The 19,959-nt window shown below is 36.2% G+C and overlaps 1 protein-coding gene across 2 annotated transcripts in view; it reads left to right on the top strand.

Moving 5' to 3' along the window:
* The window catches only part of phip (pleckstrin homology domain interacting protein), a 70,980-nt gene extending 54,996 nt beyond the window's left edge, over nt 1-15,984 (top strand). The window contains exons 26-39 of one of the 2 annotated variants that reach the window (XM_056449015.1): nt 434-558; nt 654-736; nt 3,496-3,607; nt 3,795-3,856; nt 5,676-5,831; nt 7,710-7,830; nt 7,969-8,094; nt 8,592-8,664; nt 9,091-9,147; nt 9,236-9,391; nt 10,517-10,669; nt 10,775-10,962; nt 11,392-11,768; nt 13,562-15,984. In XM_056449015.1, coding sequence (XP_056304990.1) covers nt 434-558; nt 654-736; nt 3,496-3,607; nt 3,795-3,856; nt 5,676-5,831; nt 7,710-7,830; nt 7,969-8,094; nt 8,592-8,664; nt 9,091-9,147; nt 9,236-9,391; nt 10,517-10,669; nt 10,775-10,962; nt 11,392-11,768; nt 13,562-14,226 — 2,454 coding nt within the window. In that variant the 3' untranslated portion in view covers nt 14,227-15,984. The remainder of the gene's footprint in view (nt 1-433; nt 559-653; nt 737-3,495; nt 3,608-3,794; nt 3,857-5,675; nt 5,832-7,709; nt 7,831-7,968; nt 8,095-8,591; nt 8,665-9,090; nt 9,148-9,235; nt 9,392-10,516; nt 10,670-10,774; nt 10,963-11,391; nt 11,769-13,561) is intronic. The other variant, XM_056449016.1, reaches the window with a different exon arrangement.
* Nucleotides 15,985-19,959: the final 3,975 nt, after the last annotated feature.

Raw genomic sequence — 19,959 nt, forward strand, 5'->3', positions numbered from 1 at the left:
GAGAAGTCACACAAGACAGTGTTCATGATCAAATGGTCATGGTTTTATGTTAGAAGAATTTATGAGCTGAATTTACATCGCAGGGAAACAGATACATCACATTTGTCTCCGTGCACTTAGAAATGGAGTTCTTAGAACCCCCGTCTCTGAACAGTGACGGTGATGGAAGAGTCAGATAAATGTCATTATTATAATGAAAATCAATGGGGAAAAACTGTTTCCAACACAACAAAAGGGTAGTGAATATGAACATTACACAAGAGTTAATCAGACTGACTAAAATACTAAGTTAAACTTACATTGAAGTACAACTTAAATGTAGTTGACCTGATTTAAATAAGTTAAAGGAACATTAAAATATCTGTTGTCTTACCCTGTGACCTGGCAGCATGGTGAAATGTAAAGAAAATGACTTGTGATTGTGTGCCTACAGGAGCAGGAGCTGTTGAAGATCGTGGGCATTAAGTACGAGGTGGGTTTGCCTACTCTGTGCTGTCTGAAGCTGGCCTTCCTGGACCCAGACTCAGGCAAACTGACGGGCGGCTCATTCTCCATCAAGTGAGTTGAGTCTGCGTGAGTCACGGCCACTTATTCAACATGATCTGTTCTGAGTGGCTTTTAACCTGTGCCTTGCATCTCTGTTGGTGACTCAGATATCATGACATGCCTGATGTCATCGACTTCCTGGTTCTTCGGCAGCAGTTTGATAACGCTAGACAGAGGAACTGGATGATAGGTTTGTGCGCAATCGAGTGTTTCTGCTTAAATGTTTTGCTTAAATGTGTCAGTCATACACATGAATGTTCAAGAGGATGAAAAAAATCTTTGCAAATATATATTTTTAATGTTGTATTTGTGTTTTTTCATAGTTTTATGCATTTTATACTAAGAAGAACTACAGTTTTGCTTTAATGACAAAAATTTTTGAATCCAAATTCAATTTGACATGAAATAACCCTAAGAAACTGTACTTCACATGCAGTCATGCTGGGGCCGATCTGTGCTAATTGATATTTTAGTTACTTTCTTTTTAGATGCCAAACTGGAATTAAGCTTGTTGGATTTAATTCTGTGCATGACAATAATAATAATTAATTACATAATTTGTTTCAAATTATATTATATTTTATTATATTTATTTATTACCTCAGTTTTGGTCACAGTTTAGTACATAAAGGGAAAAAACTAAGCATAACATTGCATCTTACACCTTAATAACCATTAGTTTAATGAGATAAATGTACTCATGTTGTATGCCATATAGCGAACCTTATTACTTAAGTGTAACTATAATAATATAATATAATATAATATAATATAATATAATATAATATAATATAATATAATATAATATAATATAATATAATATAATATAATATAATATAATATAATATATTATAGTGGGCAACACAGTGGCACAGTAGGTAGTGCTGTCGCCTCACAGCAAGAAGGTCGCTGGTTCAAGCCTCGGCTGGGTCAGTTGGCGTTTCTGTGTGGAGTTTGCATGTTCTCCCTGCGTTCGATGGGGGGTTCCTTCGGGTGCTCCGGTTTCCCCTGCAGTCCAAAAACATGCGGTACAGGTGAATTGGGTTGGCTAAATTGTCCGTAGTGTATGAGTGTGTATGGATGTTTCCCAGAGATGGGTTGCAGCTGGAAGGGCATCCGCTGCGTAAAACATGTGCTGGATATGTTAGCGGTTCATTCCGCTGTGGCGACCCCAAATTAATGAAGGGACTAAGCCGAAAAGAAAATGAATAATATAATATAATATAATATAATATAATATAATATAATATAATATAATATAATATAATATAATATAATATAATATAATATAATATTAGGCCAACATTTTGCAAAACTACCCAGACTGGTAAATTCAATTACTATTTATTATTTTTTAGATTTATAATCAACACCTAAATTAAAATGAATATACAGAAGCCACATTTACATCTAAAAATCTAAAATATGTTTACAAAATTATAATTCTTCTTCGATTAATTGTTAAAATGAAAGAAAAATTGCACAGTGGCTTTTATAAATTTTTTTTTATCACAAATATGCTTTAATATATATGTTAAATAAAACATCTCTAAGAGATTAAGTACTAGGGGTGTAACAGTTCACAACCCACGGTTCAGAACACACGTGGCCCATGGATTAATACGTTTTTTACTGGTAGATTAACCCTAAATTTGTAATGATTATAAAGAGATTGCCTCTCATGTCATTCAAATCACATGTATGAAAGCATTTAGGCTTTCCTGTAAAATATCATGATGACTGAAGAAGTTGTGGTAGGTTATTCGGGATTCGGTGGGTTTCATTGAAGGTGTTTTCTGTCACTACTTATTTAGCCTTGTTTAGCCTAATCATTAAAAGATTGGGATCTCAACACCCACGCAAAATAAATTATAAATGATGGTGATTTGCATATGTTTATTAATCCTTTGAATTGCAGCATATAAATCTCTGTTTGAAAAATGCAAAAAATCAAGAGAGATTTCCGTCTTTAGTCTTTTGAGTTAGTTATGAAGTTACAAACAGCCAAATAACACAGAAGTACTGGGATAACAGTTTATAGTTTAGATAAAACCACTGATGTTTATGGTAAACATTAAAATCACCGTCTTATGCTCAAAAATCAAAGATGTGGGCAGCAATTACATTATTTAAAATATACCACAGAATAATTCTTCAATAATGACACATCTAGCAATGACACATGAAGTTTTATGAGTGAATAACTGAATCATTTATTGAAAATAAGAAAGTAAATAAGGGTTGTAAAAATTAGAATGTCAGATTTCTACATTTAGCGTTATCAGCAACAGTAGTAGTAACAGTGAATTTTTCACAGTACTGAATATTTCACAAATTATTTTTAGTCAGCTGATTATTTCTTCATTTTATTTTTAATAAAATGACAGGTTCTAAATTCTGTTTGTTAAAACCAAAAGTGTCTTGCAGTACTGTTTTTGTAATAAATGGAAAGCAAATTACATTTGTCTCCTCCCCTTTTTGACTGATCCGAAAAATGGTCCGATCCATGACTAAAAAACCATAATGTGATCAGAATTGTGAGATTTGTGATCATAACACCACTATTAAGTACAATATAATTCATATATATAGTGGAGATTTTTTGAAAAATCTTTTTCTGATAAATTTCTGACAAAATGTCTTGATAAAATGGGCTGAATTTGAAAGAAAATAATGTTTTTCTTATTAAAAGTCACACACTTTTTAATGATAGGAAGTACAGTGTATAATGTCTAATGTTTGATTCATGCACCAGCTGAAGCAGTTTATACTATCAATCTAGGGATTTATTAATCTATATTGATTCAGTGAAAATCTAGACCTTTTAAAATAGGTTCTGCATGTGGAGTGGTTAAAACAACACAGTTCATTTCACAGTGTGCCGAACCGAAAGAGCTGTATGAATACACCCTTAATATAAATATGTTTACCCTGCATTTATTTTGTCAGGTGATCGTTTCCGGGCAGTGATTGATGATGCCTGGTGGTTTGGTACGATTGAGAGCCAAGAGCCTTACCAGGCCGAATATCCAGACTCTCTGTTCCAGTGCTACAACGTCTGGTCAGTTCTGTGTCCATTTTACACTTTCAGTTCTCTTCATTTCACTTCTCTGTCTCTTTGATTTTTAAGTTTAAAGCCAAACATGGTGTGTATAGAAGCTTGGATAATAATTTTATGTGTGTTTAGTATGGTGTTACAGATATAACAGTAGATGAAGTTGACAGCTTTGTGTTAATGTGTGATGCAGCTGGGATAATGGAGATACTGAGAAGATGAGCCCGTGGGACATGGAGGAGGTTCCTGATGAAGGTTTGATATGTTCCTCAAGTTCAAATGGCTAAATAGATGTCTAAAAATCTCTGTTTACATAGAGAGATCCATCTATAAACTGTAATTCATCATTAAAAAATATTTTAATTTAGCATGGATGCATTAATTGTCAAATTTACAGTAAAGCTTTTATCAAATAAACAGTTTAAACTTCAAAATAAACACAGAATTCTGAAATCTAAAATTTGTTATGATTTCCACAAAAATATTATGCAAATTTAAATACAGATAATTGTCAAAAATATATATTTTATCCAAATGATCATTAGAATTATTTCCAGCATAGGCCTATTCTGAAAATGTCCCCCTATATACGTTTCTGGAGATCATGGATTATGTAGCCAGAGATACGTATGGCTGCATTTCGTCCTTAAAACGAACACTATGGGGCGGTATGACGCCGGTCCTTTTCGCGATTACCAGCTGACTGCTTACCTCCGTATGGACGGCTCTCCCACCGTTACCAGTATGTCCTGTTAGCTCGCCATATATGTCGGTGACTTGAGACGCAGAGAGAAGTTGACCACGATGACGGGGTTGAAGTCTGGCAAAGAACGGTACCAGAAAGCAGGTAAGACAATAACAGAATCTAAAAAATTAAACAAGTAAATAACAGGTTGAGAACGTGGTAAAATCTGAAAACATGATAAAAAGTCAGGCGAGGGCTTTTCTTTTTCTGGATTGTTTTTTAAAACTGTCGGTTGGGTTTAGGAAAGTGGGTGGACAGGTCAATCGGTGCTTTTGAAAACACTATTGGTTGGATTTAAGGAAGGAGGAGGGTGTGTCCGTCGATAGGTCAGTCAGTCAGTAATTCAGTCAGTAAGTTAGTCAGTCAGTCAGTCAGTCAGTTGACAGTGGCCTCTGGTGGATTTACATGTGTAGAGCAGGCGTGAATTGCATTCGCAGGAGAAATTTGACATCTCGAAAAAGCATACACAGCAGCCTCTGGTGGATTCGCCAAAACAAAAACTGCATAAAAACTGCGCTCTCCAGGAATGTATATAGGGGTACATTTTCAGAATGAGCCTAGATTATTTCTGAGGAGTCATGTGAAACTCAAGAATGGATTAATGATGTTGAAAATCCAGCTTTGTAACATAGTAAAGTGCAAAATTCAATAATAATGTTCCACTAAAATAATAAAAGCATTACATACCTTTAATAATGTATAATTCAGTTGAAGGATTTGCCATTAAAAAGGCATTTTTTATCATTTACAAGAACAATATTTTAGCTGTTCACTGAATCACCTATGCTGATGCATTTATAGTGTTTATAAACAGAAACCAATGTAAGATTACGTTGGGAGAATGCATAAACTGTGCTAAATGTAATAATGTCAACCATATTTAATTAATCTCATAGCACATTAATTTTTACAGCACTAATAAAAGCACATAAGCACACATAAAGATTACATACAGTGTACCAGACTCCTGTTCATAAGATATTTTCAGCCTTGATAAAAGACCTTGAGTGCACTTACATAGGTAACTGATTTATTGAATTTATTATTGTTATTATTTTTTTACATTTTCATTTCAAAGTAATTGAGTAGGTTTACCAAGCATACTTTTTTCCCATCGGATGTGGATAATTTTAGGCTTTTATTGTCCTTGCGGTGACATTTGGTCCCCGTGACATCATCGACGCTGGCGAGTTAGTGCTCATGGCAACCATCAGATTTAAAGTATCAGCTGTTCTGATGTCCAGCTGGCTTTGTTTTAATAAGCAATACAAGTCAGAGCTGTGATAGTGTCTGGTTTTCCTCCGTCTTATTGTCTTTCTCTGTCTGCAGTAGTATTTCCTGAGGAGCTAGGCCTCAGTATGGCTCTCACTCAGGATGAGCAGAAGGCCTTGCTGTACAAGCCGCTGGACGGAGAGTGGGGCTCACGAACACGCAACCAGGAGTGTGAACGCATCATCAGGGGCATCAACCAGCTCTGCACTTTGGGTATGATCTTATTATTTAGCATTAAGATGATTTCTGTAACAATAACACTCAGAATGCTGTGGTCAGTACTTTGTTTGTGTCATTAATATGGTTGCATTCACACACTTTTCAAATGTTCACTTACTACATTGAAAGGACTCACAGCTATATATCTATATATCTAAGGAAAGCCTTTCCATCCTTTGGTGGTCGACCTGTTTGATGTTCTGGATAGGGCTCTGTGATACTAAGATAGTCAGGGTTCATACGGTCCTGGAAAACCTGAAAAAGTCATGGAATGTTGATAAGGCATTTTCCAGGCCTGGAAAAGTTTTGGAAAAACAAATAAACCCAAAATGTTAAAAAAAAAAAAGTCCTGAAAATTTGTTTAACAAATATCTGTACTTGAATATATCTAAGATGATTATATTGGGTACATTTTTAATACAATTGCGCTGGCTGTCTCTTTACAACTCGCAGGTTTAGCTTTGTCTCTTTTTCACTCGCATTCATCGTAAGTCAAGAAACATTTTGAGTGTTGTGTCCAGAAACAATCTCTAATAACTACAGAGGTAGGATACTGTGGGTGCTAAAGGCTCATTTATGATACAATATACTACCATTTATAACACAAGCCAACATTTCTAAAATATTTTCACAGGGACAGCAAGATACTTTTTAAAAACTCTTTTGCAGATGTAAAGCTAAATATAACACAGATTGTCACATATTTGTTGATTATGCTGTAATAAATTTGAACATACATTTTGTTTCTTGTTTACTACGTGTACATAGACATTACATAAAACATCTTGAATATTTACCTCAAAGTTTTGGAAAAGTCATGGAAAAGTCCTGAAATGTTTGAACCCTGGATAGTATTATAGTAATATTCAGTATCTGTATATTGTTTGCGATTTATTTTTGTTTGAGGTAATTAAACAGCTGTGTTTCTAGGATTTTTTCCAGCTGTGGTGGCAGGCCTTTTACACAGATCTTCCAACAACTTATGACATTATTTTAATGACAAATGCCATGAGCGCAGTATTACAAGTCGATATTGCATTCATGTAATATGAGCATGCGAGTCTCTTTGCTTGCGTACTGATTTTCTTTGTTCGTGCACGAAACGTCTAGCACGCCCTCAAATATACGCTGCTCAAGTGCATATTTTCTTGTTTTATGTATTACTTTCATACAGACAGTATTCCAATATTTCCATCTTTCTTTTAATACTCACAATATTACACAATATCAGTACTCAGACCTTTGAATAAAAGTGGTTGCCAGTCCTAAACACTGACAGTGTGAACATAGCACAAATCGTTCTAAATAACAATAACATCACAACCGATCTATGTACTTGGAATGACTGTTGGAATAATTTTCCAACACACAGCCTGTTTTTGTGCTTTGTTGTCGACACTAATGCAGTTATTGTTAGATATAGTTCTTTACATAAAAGCTGAAGGCACTTTTCCACTGCATGGTACTGCACGGTTCGTTTTGCTATGGCTCATTTTTGGGGCTTTTCCATTGCGTTCCATCCCAGAATCTGGACTTTATTCTACCTCAGGTGAGGTTCCAAGCAAGCCAAACCATTAGCAAAACTTAATGCATACACACTGCTGATCACTGATTGGTTTGAGACAATCATCACTATAAGCAGGGGCGCCGCTAGGGGGTGGAAAGTTATGACGATTCTATTTTGGAGGCCCCCAGAGACATTATCAAGGGCCCACGAACAAGCCACCCCCAACCCTCCACCGCTCTTCACATTCATCTGCGACACCCCTCACAGTCCCCCCCCCTCTTCACTTTCGTCCGCAACTATCATACCACCCAATGGAAAAGTGGCTGAATGTGAATCCGCTATAACATGTTCTTTCTGTTTTCCAGATGTGGCGACACCATTTGAGCTGCCCGTGGACTTGCAGGCATATCCAACATACTGCACAGTGGTCGCTTACGTCACAGATCTGAGCACTATCCGACAAAGACTAGAGAACCGTTTTTATAGGTCAGTGCAAACAAAGAGACAATCAAAGGCCTACATGGACTCCGGATATATTTCTAAAAATCGCTTGTATTTGTAATGTAGATGTTACTGAATTTATATGTGCATGTGTTTTTTTTTCTCCTGGTGATTTTTTCTCAGGCGAATGTCATCGTTGATGTGGGAGGTTCGCTACATCGAACACAATGCTCAAACATTCAATGAACCAGGCGCGTTCATTGTCAGAACTGCCAAATTCGTATCGGACCTCATGCTACAATTTATCAAGTAAGTCAATCATACATGAAAATCACCATGAAAATGAAGCAGTATTATTGAGTTGGGATGAGTGGTACTGTATATGGATTTTAGGCCATTGTTATTTTATTTAATTGGTGTCATTCTATATTGCAATATCCAATTGCGCTATGCTCATATTTGTGTATTTTAACTTTATATTATTATGTTTGCTATTATTGAATGCTAAATTTATGTAAAAAAAAACGCTGTTTAATTTAATAGTTAGCAAATCTCAAAATGAATATTATATTATAATGCTTAATGCTTTTTAAAGCATTTAAATTGATTGATTTTAGTTGCTTTTGTAAGGTTTTGTAGTATTTTGTTTATATAAGTACAATATTATTTTAAAAAGTATATATTCTAATATCTGCCATTTATTATAAAAACAGAAAATTATTGATCTTTTTATTATTGATTTTCTCTATATATATAACAAAATGTTTTTATTATTTTGTTTGTCTGTCTTTGTGTTTCTCTTTCAGGGACCAAAGTTGTACAGATATTATTCCACTATATAACAGTATGAAGAAAACCGCTTTCTCAGACTCAAGTGATGTAAGTGCCATTGAAACTCACATAAACCACTTATACTGTACATGAATGAGGTTTGACATATTATTTCAACACTTCTAGCAAGTTCTTTTACAGCTATGCAAGTACTGAGTATTCATGAAACATAAATATGTATTTACATGTAAAAGGTACTCACCATCAAGGCATCACAGGTGACTTTTTTAGTTGAACATTAATGAAGATTTTTTTAAAGAAATTGTGGTTCTTGGTGATTCATAAAATGCAAGTTAACAGCTACTACCACTTTGAGAGTTAAAAAATACAAATGAAATACAAACTGAAAAAAAAGCCATGAAAATACCTCTGACTCCTGACGATACACAAAGGTTTAGTGAAATGCAAGAAACTAAAATCTTTGATCATGAATTAATTAACTGCAAGTTTTCTCTCCCACCCCCTGCAACTCAGGATGAAGATGAAGATGAAGAGCATGAGGCTCCTTGTACATCTAATCGCAATAAGAAGGTAATATATTAAATATCATTATAGTTGAATTCATGCATTATGCATAAGCATGATGGCTAACGCAACTAATGGTGTGTTGGTGTTTCAGAGGCAGCAGCAGCAGCCCATGTTGAGAAGTCTGCGCAGTAAACCCTCGTCAGACCCTCAGGCCTGGAAGGAGCGCTGCAGAGAACTGCTGGAGCTCATCTTTCAGTGTGAAGATTCAGAGCCCTTCAGACAACCTGTGGATCTGGACGAGTATCCGGTAACACACAGATGCATACACACTACTGTAAATTATAGCTTTAGCATCAGATGGGGAATTAAGAAGGAAACTATAGTCAGTAATTATTATTATTTATTTTTTATTACAGTTTTAGTCACTATTTCAGATCGCCTGATGCCCGTTAGATATTCAGTAAGGAACTTTTGGGGTTTCTAGAGTTTAGTAGAGAAAACTGTTTCTTGCAGAAGAATATTGTAGACGGAGATGGTACTTTCAGTTTATGGATGAGTCACACTGACATATCTAAAGTAGACCCCAGTATAAACACTTATTATAGGCTCACTTTAGTGATTCAATGTAAAACAACAACACAGTTAGTTTGTTCTCTGTGATTAAATATATATATATATATATATATATATATATATATATTAAGTTAGGTATTATGTTAAATAAATATGTTTATAAATAATAATATAGGAAAATAATTAGATGTTATGTGAAATAAATAAATGTTCAATATAAATGGTTCATTTCACATTTTCGGAGTGATTTCGGAGTGATCACATACATTTTCCACTGTTTTTGGTGGAATTGCTGCATAATTGTAATAATATCAATTATTAACTAATATATACAACATACACATTTTTACTGAAGAATTTCTGTCTTGTTTTTCAAGAAAATTGCTAAACATACCTTAAACAAAAAAACGTACCTTACCTTAAACCTTAAAAATAACTTTAAACGATTAAAAAGACTTAGTTTAAATGAAATTAATTAAAATTAATTAAATTAATAATATCTGAATATATTCAGCCAATTTTTACAGAACTTGGAAAAATATTTAGCTGGGTCAAAAAGATAAACGAAAGATATGTTCTCAAAGTCATAATAAAAATACAAATATTACTAAGGACATATTAAATTCATGAAAAACATTTATTTAAAAATATTATAAGTCCTGACCATATTTCACAATATTACTGTTGCAACCTTGAACAGACGAAACCCTAAACTTCTGAATGGTAATGCAAAGTAAATGAAATTAAGAATGCTTATGTGTTAGTGCAGAAAAAGAAGATAAAAATACTGATTAGGAATAAGACTTTTTGCAGTGCACTGCCTGCTTATATGCCCTGCTCATACTAATACGTCTTTCAGGACTACTTGGACATTGTGGACACTCCCATGGATTTTGGGACAGTCTTGAACCATCTATTAGCAGGAGAGTATGACACTCCTATGGATCTCTGTAAAGATGTCCGTCTCATCTTCAGCAACTCCAAAGCCTACACACCCAGCAAAAAGTCCAGGGTATGAGATCAAGTCCAGTTATTTTGCTTCAGCATTAATAACACTCTTGCCATGATCTTGGCAGTCAAGTTCATGAAATATATGCGGGTTGTTTTGTGTATGCAGATCTACAGCATGAGTCTGCGATTGTCCGCTCTGTTTGAAGAGCACATCAGTTCAATCCTGACTGATTTCAAAGCTGCTCAAAGTCTGCACAGTGAACGACTCACCCGACAGCGACTGCACACCGATCGCCTGACCAGACAGTCTGTGAAGCGGAGGAGGAGCTCTTCACATTCAAGCTCCGCCTCTAGGTACAGACAGCATCTGATTGCCCATTTCAGAATACAGTGTACTGGTATCAGTTTTTAAACTTCTGGTGTTTTTACATGAAAGAGAAGCTAAAAACATCAAAATCTGGTGTTTTTACATGAAAGAGAAGCTAAAAACATCAAAATCTGGTGTTTTTACATGAAAGAGAAGCTAAAAACATCACAATCTGGTGTTTTACATGAAAGAGAAGCTAAAAACATCAAAATCTGGTGTTTTTACATGAAAGAGGATTTAGATCTCTCTCCAAATTCCCTTTCTGTCTAACTACTATCCTATCACAAATTCATGAATGTCCGAGACATCTGTGCTTAATCTACCATCGAAAAAGCTTATTGATTTAAATGACCCAATAACAATTGATCATTGATTAGTCAATGGCATAAATAAAACTAAAATGCCTTTTATTACAGTCCAGAAAGGAAGAGGCGAGTCTCCTCTCGTGCTCCTCCTCGATCAGACAGTGCAGCTCCACCCACTCCTGCTGGACCATCCCGAGCTCCTTCTTTACGCCAAACACATCCACAGATCAACGGCAAGGCTGAGCCTCCCGTCGTCCCTGGTCGGACTCGCAGCTCGGCCCGTTTTGGAAGCCCCGTCACAGACGCGGCTCCTGCACAGTCGGCTCCTCCACCTCCAGCAGAGTCCTCCTCCTCCAGAGTCCTGCGCACACAGAACCCCCACTCCACTGCGGTCTCCAGAGAAAACGAGAGCTCCGCCGTTCCTCCCAGCAATGGAGGAGCTAGAGAGTCCCGCAGGAAACTGAGGACACCTGTCAAACTCACACCAGGTCAGTCAATGCTCCTGTCTGTTTCTCAAAATCTGCTGTTTTTACGTGTTTGTTTTTTCAAATAGTTTATTCTGAAATTCTTAGAAATCCCCATTTTGGTAGCTGAACTGCAGAACTTTTTTTCAACAGACTTGTTTTTAAAAGTTAGCATTGACAGCTCTAAATGACATTGTCAGGTACTATAATTTAAACCGGAAAAAAGCATTAAAAGTTATAGAAAATGTCATGTAAACACCCTCTTAAAAACTGTTGTCCTAAAAGGATTTTATCTTTTGATGTCTGTAAAAATCCATGGATATGAACATATGCCAAGGGTCTGATTTCCTTAAGAACATACACTCACCGGCCACTTTATTAGTACTGGGTTGGACACCCTTTTGCCTTTAGAACTGCCTTAATCCTTCATGGCATAGATTCAACAAGGTACTGGAAATATTCCTCAGAGATTTTGGTCCATATTGACATGATAACATTGACATGATAATATTGGATTGAGATCTGGTGACTGTGGACTGTTGCATTGACATGATGCTCAATTGGTACTAATGGGCCCAAAGTGTGCCGAGAAAATATCCCCCACACCATTACACCACCACCACCAGCCTGAACAGTTGAGACAAGGCAGGATGAATCCATGCTTTCATGTTGTTGATGCCAAATTGACCCTACCATCCAAATGTTGCAGAAGAAATCGAGATTCATCAGACCAGGCAATGTTTTTCCAATCTTTTGTCCAATCTATTGTCCAATTTTGGTCCAATTTTCTGTGCGAATTGTAGCCTCAGTTTCCTGTTCTTAGCTGACAGAAGTGGCACCCGGTGTGGTCCTCTGCTGCTGTAGCCCATCTGCCTCAAGGTTGGACGTGTTGTGTGTTCAGAGATGCTCTTCTGCATTCCTCAGTTGTAACGAGTGCTTATTTGAGTTACTCTTGCCTTTCTATCAGCTCGAACCAGTCGGGCCATTCTTCTCTCACCTCTGGCATCAACAAGGCATTTGCACCCACAGAACTGCAGCTTACTGGATATTTTCTCTTTTTCTGACCATTCTCTGTAAACCCTAGAGATGGTTGTGCATGAAAATTCCAGTAGATCAGCAGTTTCTGAAATACTCAGGCCAGCCCGTCTGACACCAACATCCATGCCACGTTTAAAGTCACTTAAAATCACCTTTCTTCCCAATTCTGATGCTCGATTTGAACTGCAGCAGATCGTCTTGACCATGTCTACTAAATGCATTGAGATGCTTCCATGTGACTGGCTAATTAGAAATTTTCGTTAACAAGCAGTTGGACAGGTGTACCTAATAAACTGGCCGGTGAGTGTACATTTTAAATAAAAAATAATCTATTGTTATTATATTATTGAATATACAGTTATGGGAAAAATATTATTTCCCAACACGTTCAACATAATTTTTCTTAATAACTAATTTCTAATGATAACTTTCTTTTGTCTTTGCCATGATGACAGTATATAATATTTGACTAATTATTTCGTAAGATTCGAGTATTCAGCTTCAAGTGCAATTTAAATGCTTAATTAGGTTAATTAGGCAAGTCATTGTATAATATTATTTTTATTTTTTATTATTATTTTATTTCAGCCAAACTAAAAGAAATATCTTTCTATTATAGGAAATACAATGAATATATACTTTCCTAAATATGCTTGCTCAATTAAACATCACTTTGGAAATAACTGAATAAGAATTTAAATTTCACAGGAGGGCTCGTGATTCTGCCTTCAACCTTATGTAAATGTTTAATCTGTATTAACATGCTCATTCTCTCTTAGGTCCAGTTGATCACAGCTCTCCTCCTCAGAACAGTTTGCATTTGAATGGTCACAGTCAAGTGACTGTAGGAATGGTACGAAGAGGCCGGGGCAGACCCAGATTAGACACACAAACCGAGACGCCGGTGGTCACGCCGCCACCTCCACTGCCTAAGACCTCTTCTAAAAAGAAAGAACGGAAGAGCAAAAAAGACACGGGGTCCCCGCGACGAAATTCCTCCCATGAGGAGGAGCTTTTGTTGCCCACCGGGGATGATGGCGGAGCTTCTTCAACAGTCCTGGACAGTACTCTTTCAGATTCGGGAGAGTATCCGAAAACACGAGGCAGACCACGAATTACAAAGACAATTGACACTCCAGCTCCTCCAAGCCCCAAAACTCTCCGGCGGAGCAGTCGACGTGGAAATGAGGAGACCACGCCCCATACATCAGGCTCCGCCCACAGTGAAGAGCCTGAGGTTTATATTGGAGAAGACGGGAGCTCTAAAGGCCAGATGAAAACACGCAACCAGGGCCGAAGGACTGCTTTCTATAATGAAGAAGACTCTGAGGAAGAGCAAAGACAGCTTTTATTTGAGGATGCCTCCATTACTTTTGGGACGTCCAGCAAAGGGAGAGTCCGCAAGCTCACCGAGAAGGCTAAAGCCAATCTTATTGGCTGGTAACATTGCCAACTTTGCATGTCCTCTGCGACACAACCCTCAATCCTCGTCACGTTGGGAAAGGGGGAAACCATTCCTGCTGCTATATCAGACTGTCACGATTATTTGAATCTTTCACTTTGAACTCTTTTGAGAGCCGCTGCCCCCTGAAATCCCCCAACTTATACCTTTTCTTCCACAAAAAAAAACAAAAACAAATCACAAAGGCAGTTGAATACTGATTTTTAAATGCACTATTTTAAAAGGCTGTGTGAAAGGTACTGAAACAGTTTTACGAATCCAAAATCCTGATTTCATTTCTCAAGAAAGCACTTACGTGAGGATGTGTGTGTGTGTGTGTGTGCGTGTGTGTGTGTGAAAACTTGAGCTTTTACTCTGTCTTGTTTCTTTAAGCTGTTAATTTTATGCATTGTTTTTACACAGTTGTTGCTAAGGGCAACAAATCAAACACTTGTTGGGAAAAAAAGTCTATTTTTAACAGATCGTTGTGGCTGTAAAGCTGTAGTGGAGCGCAGGGAAGAACCTCATAAATATCGGTTGTTGTTGTTTTAACATCTTTCTCTCTCTGCAAGTCAAGATCAGTGGCAGTGGTAATTCACGCATGGTTTTATATAATTAGCAATACCTTGTGCCTTTTCATACTAAATATCATTACATTACGGCTCCTTTGTACTCCCCAGATTTCGTGTGTGTGAGTGTTTGATGCTTTAGGATATTGAGGTATTCAGAAAAGCGTGTGTTGTTGATCTGTTGCTGGGATTGAGGTTAGTGAGCAGCATTTCTCCACATGACCACTGTGTGTCTGTGTGTGTGTGTTTGTGTTGGTTTTGGTGGTTTACGAAGACAAGTTTTTGTATAATGACCTGGGTATGATCTAGGTATTACAATGATGAGTTTGTTTATGAGGACATGTCCTGTAATTAATAACTGTTGAAAATCATACGTGAGTGGGGTCCGTTCACGTTCAAAATTTGCCACAGATTTCCTATGAGGGTTGGGATTAGTGAAAGGGTTAGGGTAAAGCGATATAATAAGCAGATTATTTAGTATTAATTACATTACTCCAGTGGAGAGTTCTTATAAACCACCAAAACAAGTATGTGTGTCTTGAGTTCATGTATTTGTTGAGGTGTGTAATGGTCATGGCATCATCCCTCCGCACCCAGAATGCACTGTGATCCCTAACTAGAACTTAAAGTGGTTGCAAAATGTGTTTGGGCACTTATGGCATAGTTTTAAAATGACTGAACGTCATTGCATTGGAGAAAGAAATTTAGTATCTGCTGGTATATACTTGCAAATGACCTTCAATCTGTGTGAAATGATTCATCATATGATTAATTTAAATATTACATAAATAAAATAATAATTTAATGATAATTAAATAAATATTATTTTGTAACTCCATGATTTGTTAGCCTTTGCAAACACAAAGTTTAACTAATTTTAGCATCAAAAATTGTCAGCACTTTCATTTCAAATATTTATACAATGCCACTCAAACAATTGAAGTCGCTCAAATTAGTCTTTATTTAAATGTTTTGCTGAAAGAACTCCCTTATGCCCAATATTGCTGCATTTGCTTCATCAAAAAGTCCAGTAAAACGGTAATATTGTGAAATATTACATACAAAAATCTGTTTTCCATTTGAATATATTTTAAAATGTTATATATTACTGTGAATTTTTCAGCATCATTACTTTAGTCTTCTGTTTCACATGATCCTTCAGTCGAATATGCTAATTTGCTGCTAATTTATTACAACTATCATCAATGAGATATATATATATATATATATATATATATATATATATATATATATATATATATATATATATATATATATATATATATATATATATATATATATATATATATATATATATATATATATATATATATATATGTTTGTGTGTTATATGTATATATGTTATGCTGCTTAATATTTTGGTGGAAAACATGGTAAATTTTTTACTATTTATTAATAGATGAATAGCATTTGTTCTGAATAGAGTCTTCTATAAACAATGTAAATTTCATTTCTTTTACTATTAAAACATTTACTTTTTTACATTATTTATAAAGCGCAATAAACAACATACCAGGGGTTATAAATGAGCAAAAACAGACAACAACATATAAAACAGCATACAGTACAACCAACATAACCAAAACATCGAATGCATACAGCAGAAACATAGAGAGGCACATTAAGATCATTTTCATCCCAATTTAAAAGCTTTATCTAAGAGATGTAGTTTGAACAAGGATTCATACATTAAATCATTAAATCAAATATTAAATGTATTCCTGCTAAATAGAAAGATGACATTTTGACAACAACAATAATCGTAATAATAAATAAACATTAATAAATCTTACTGACCCCAAACATTTCAGTGATAGAATACAATTCACTGAAATACAGTCACATAATAACATTTACACTTTTAATCAAATGACAGTCCTAACATTAGTACACAGTAAAGCCCAACAGTCAACTTTATCAAATGAATTGAGTGTAGTTTACTCAAAATTGACAAAGTTAATTCTACTCATTTGAAAAGAGTTTTAAACTCATCGTTGAAGGTAATGACTTAATTAAATACCTCATTACTTTAACTTAAATGGAGTAAGTTCACAGTACTCATATAGATTAGTTTTTTAACTCAAATGGTTTGTAGCAATCGGTTTCCTCAAACAGTTTGAGTTGTCTTAACTTATTGGGTTTTACAGTACTCACTTGGTTTGAGTTCTCTTCATTTATCTGGTTTTACTGTGGTCAAATTGCTTCATTTACTCATTAGGATTAGTTTTTGAACTTGAACGGTTTGCTGCAATCAGTTTTCTCAAACACTTTGAGTTACCTTAACTTTTTGGGTTTCACAGTGTAAATTAAAGTATTTTAATAAAAAAATCCCTGAAGTCTCCCATACAAGCAGGATAGTTGTAGTAGTTTAACGCATTACCTACAAACATGTAAACAACCAGAAAGTGACCAGATGTTAATAAAATAGTTGATAAAAAGCAACTTTCTTCTTTTACAGGCATAGTTTAGTCAAAAATAAATAAATTCTAATCATTTTCTGACTTCCTACTTGAGTACTAAACTAGTTTTTCCCAAAGAAGTGTTTCCTATAGATGTCAGTGGCTTCCAACATTCTTTAAAATATCTTCTTTTGTTTCAAACAGAAGAAAGACACTCACTTGATGGTGAGTGAATTTGTTGTTGTTTTTGGTGGTGAACTATCCTATTAATGCAATGACATCAGTACATTTTCAGATGTTGTCTCATGTCCAAACGCTTTTGGCATCACTGTAAACAAACCACTATTAACAGAGTGATTATATATGTGTGTAGCAGTGTTCATTGAGCACTACCTGTAGTTTCATCTATCCTGGAGAGCAGGCCTCTTTCTCTGTTTTAGCCGAACTCATTGAATTACTGTGGAAGCGCTCGTTTCATTTCACCCCCGATCACACTGAAACACTGTGTTTGATATCTGCCATTCTGATGCATCAGTAGATCCCACAGGGCAGCGAAAAAGAGGCAGCGTGCATGTGGTTTTTTGTGTTTTGAATGTGCCTTGACTTTTGTTTTGTACGTATCTGTATGAACAACCGAGGTCAATCCGGACTCACAATATGCAGTGCAGTCTCTTTCATTAGGGAGCCGGATGATGTTGATTTTGTGGGTTTTTTGTGTACTTTCAACAGTTGTGGTCTGGGTCATTCATTACGACAGAGCTAATCCAGCCCATAGCTTTAAAACTGGTTTGATGAACCAAAGCCTTTGAATGTGCGTGTGTTTGTGTGTATGTGGCTGTTTTATATGCAGTTGACGCATGTCTGAGTGTCCATTTTTCTGTATGTGCGTTTCCGTTCGAGCCCCATGTTTTATTGAGCTGATGTTTATAATCTGTTGCAACATGAAAGCTGTATTATATCAGACTCACGACCCCTCTATCTCCTCTAAACTGCACAGATAGTGACATCTCACAGGCTGATTCATGAAAGAGATCAAAGATGGATGCATGTTCGTGAATTCTCCGGTCTTTTGAATCAGAAGGTACAGTCACGTTTCGTTTGTGGGGTCAGGGTCTTTTCTTTTCCCACCTCTTTCCAGTCTTATATCCTCAGACGGAGAGGTCTTTCTATGTTAGTTTGTATACTTTTATATAAAGGAAAAAGTGTAAATAAAGACGTTAAATAGAATGTATGTGTAGGGTGTACTGCTGTCACATTAGTTCATACTGATATTTTAAGGAAATAAACATTTGTGTTTCCACATTCTGTCTTGTTTTTTATCACATTTTTGCTTTGATTGCAGTGGTGTGAAGCCTGGCTGCATGACAGGTAGGCAAAACGAGGAGAAAGGATCTAAACGCAGCACTTCTTTTCATGTAACTCAACTCAACTCAATTTATTTAAGGAGAGTGGAAGACGGAAGTTTTGCTGGTTCACCCTGTGCTCGCGTGGGTTTTCCCCGGGTTTTCCACTTTCCTTTCACAGTTCAAAAACACACAACCTACTGTAAGTAAATTGAACACACAAAATTTATACCATAGCCAAGCGTTTAGCGAGTACATCTCTCCTCAGTCATCCATATCCATAATTTAGCTAGAAATAAGCCAGGGGGAGTTCTCGAGATCTCAAACTTCCCTCTCGCCCTGCAGACAGGAGGGAGCCCAGGACTCAAGGATCTCATAAGCTCAGGGCTCTCTCCCGGGACAGCATGCCAAACAAGCTTTATTATCAATCATCAGCTCAGTGTGAACTCCTGAAGTCACTGAAAGAGAGGACAGACTTCAACTTGGGAATATATCTAAGACAGAAAATACTATTTTTGACAACCGCATTAATTTGCCAATAAAATTTAAGCTCGTAGTCAAAAATAACACCAACACTTTTTACAGAGGAATGTATTTTTCCAGGAAGCAATGACAGATTGCTGTTAGAATCTGAACCTTTTTGACCAGAAACGATAACTTCACACTTGTCCTCATTCAGTTGGAGAAAGTTTTTCGCTAACCAACACTTCACATCAGCCAAACAATTAAACAAAGCCTGAAGGGAGGATTGATCCCCAGATTTTATGGGGAAGTAGATTTGAGAGTCATCACATAGATGGTAATTTATGTCATGCTTTTCAAAGATTTTTCGCAGCGCAAGCAAGTAAACAGAAAACAAAACAGGACCCTGTCTCAAACCCCACACATTAATTGTATGGCAGTAGAACGAGAGTGGCCCAAACTGACTGAGATAGTTCTATCCTTCAGATATGAAGAGAACTAATCCAAGGCTGTAGACCCAGGATACCAGCGTGTTCTCTTAGTCGATCAATGAGAATGTCATGATCAACTGTATTAAAAGCAGCACTGAGATCCAATAGTAGAAGGACAACAGGGCTACCTCAATCACCCTCCAACAATATAGCATTTGAAACCCTCAATAGAGTGGACTCTGTGCTATGAACAGCTCTAAAACCTGAGTGAAATATATCAAAAATATTATTAACTAAGAAATCATTCAGCTGTACAGACACAATCTTCTCTAAAACCTTTGAGATAACAAGAAAAGCAACACAACACTGAGGGCAACATGCATGTAACTAAACTGGAAACAGGTGTGCCAACTTATCCAGGATGTTTTACACAGCGGATGCACTTCCAGCTGCAACCCAATACTAGGAAACATCCATACACTCATTCACACACACACACACTCATAAACTA

This window comes from Danio aesculapii, chromosome 23, assembly GCF_903798145.1.
Source record: "Danio aesculapii chromosome 23, fDanAes4.1, whole genome shotgun sequence".
NCBI classification, from domain to species: Eukaryota; Metazoa; Chordata; class Actinopteri; order Cypriniformes; family Danionidae; genus Danio; species Danio aesculapii.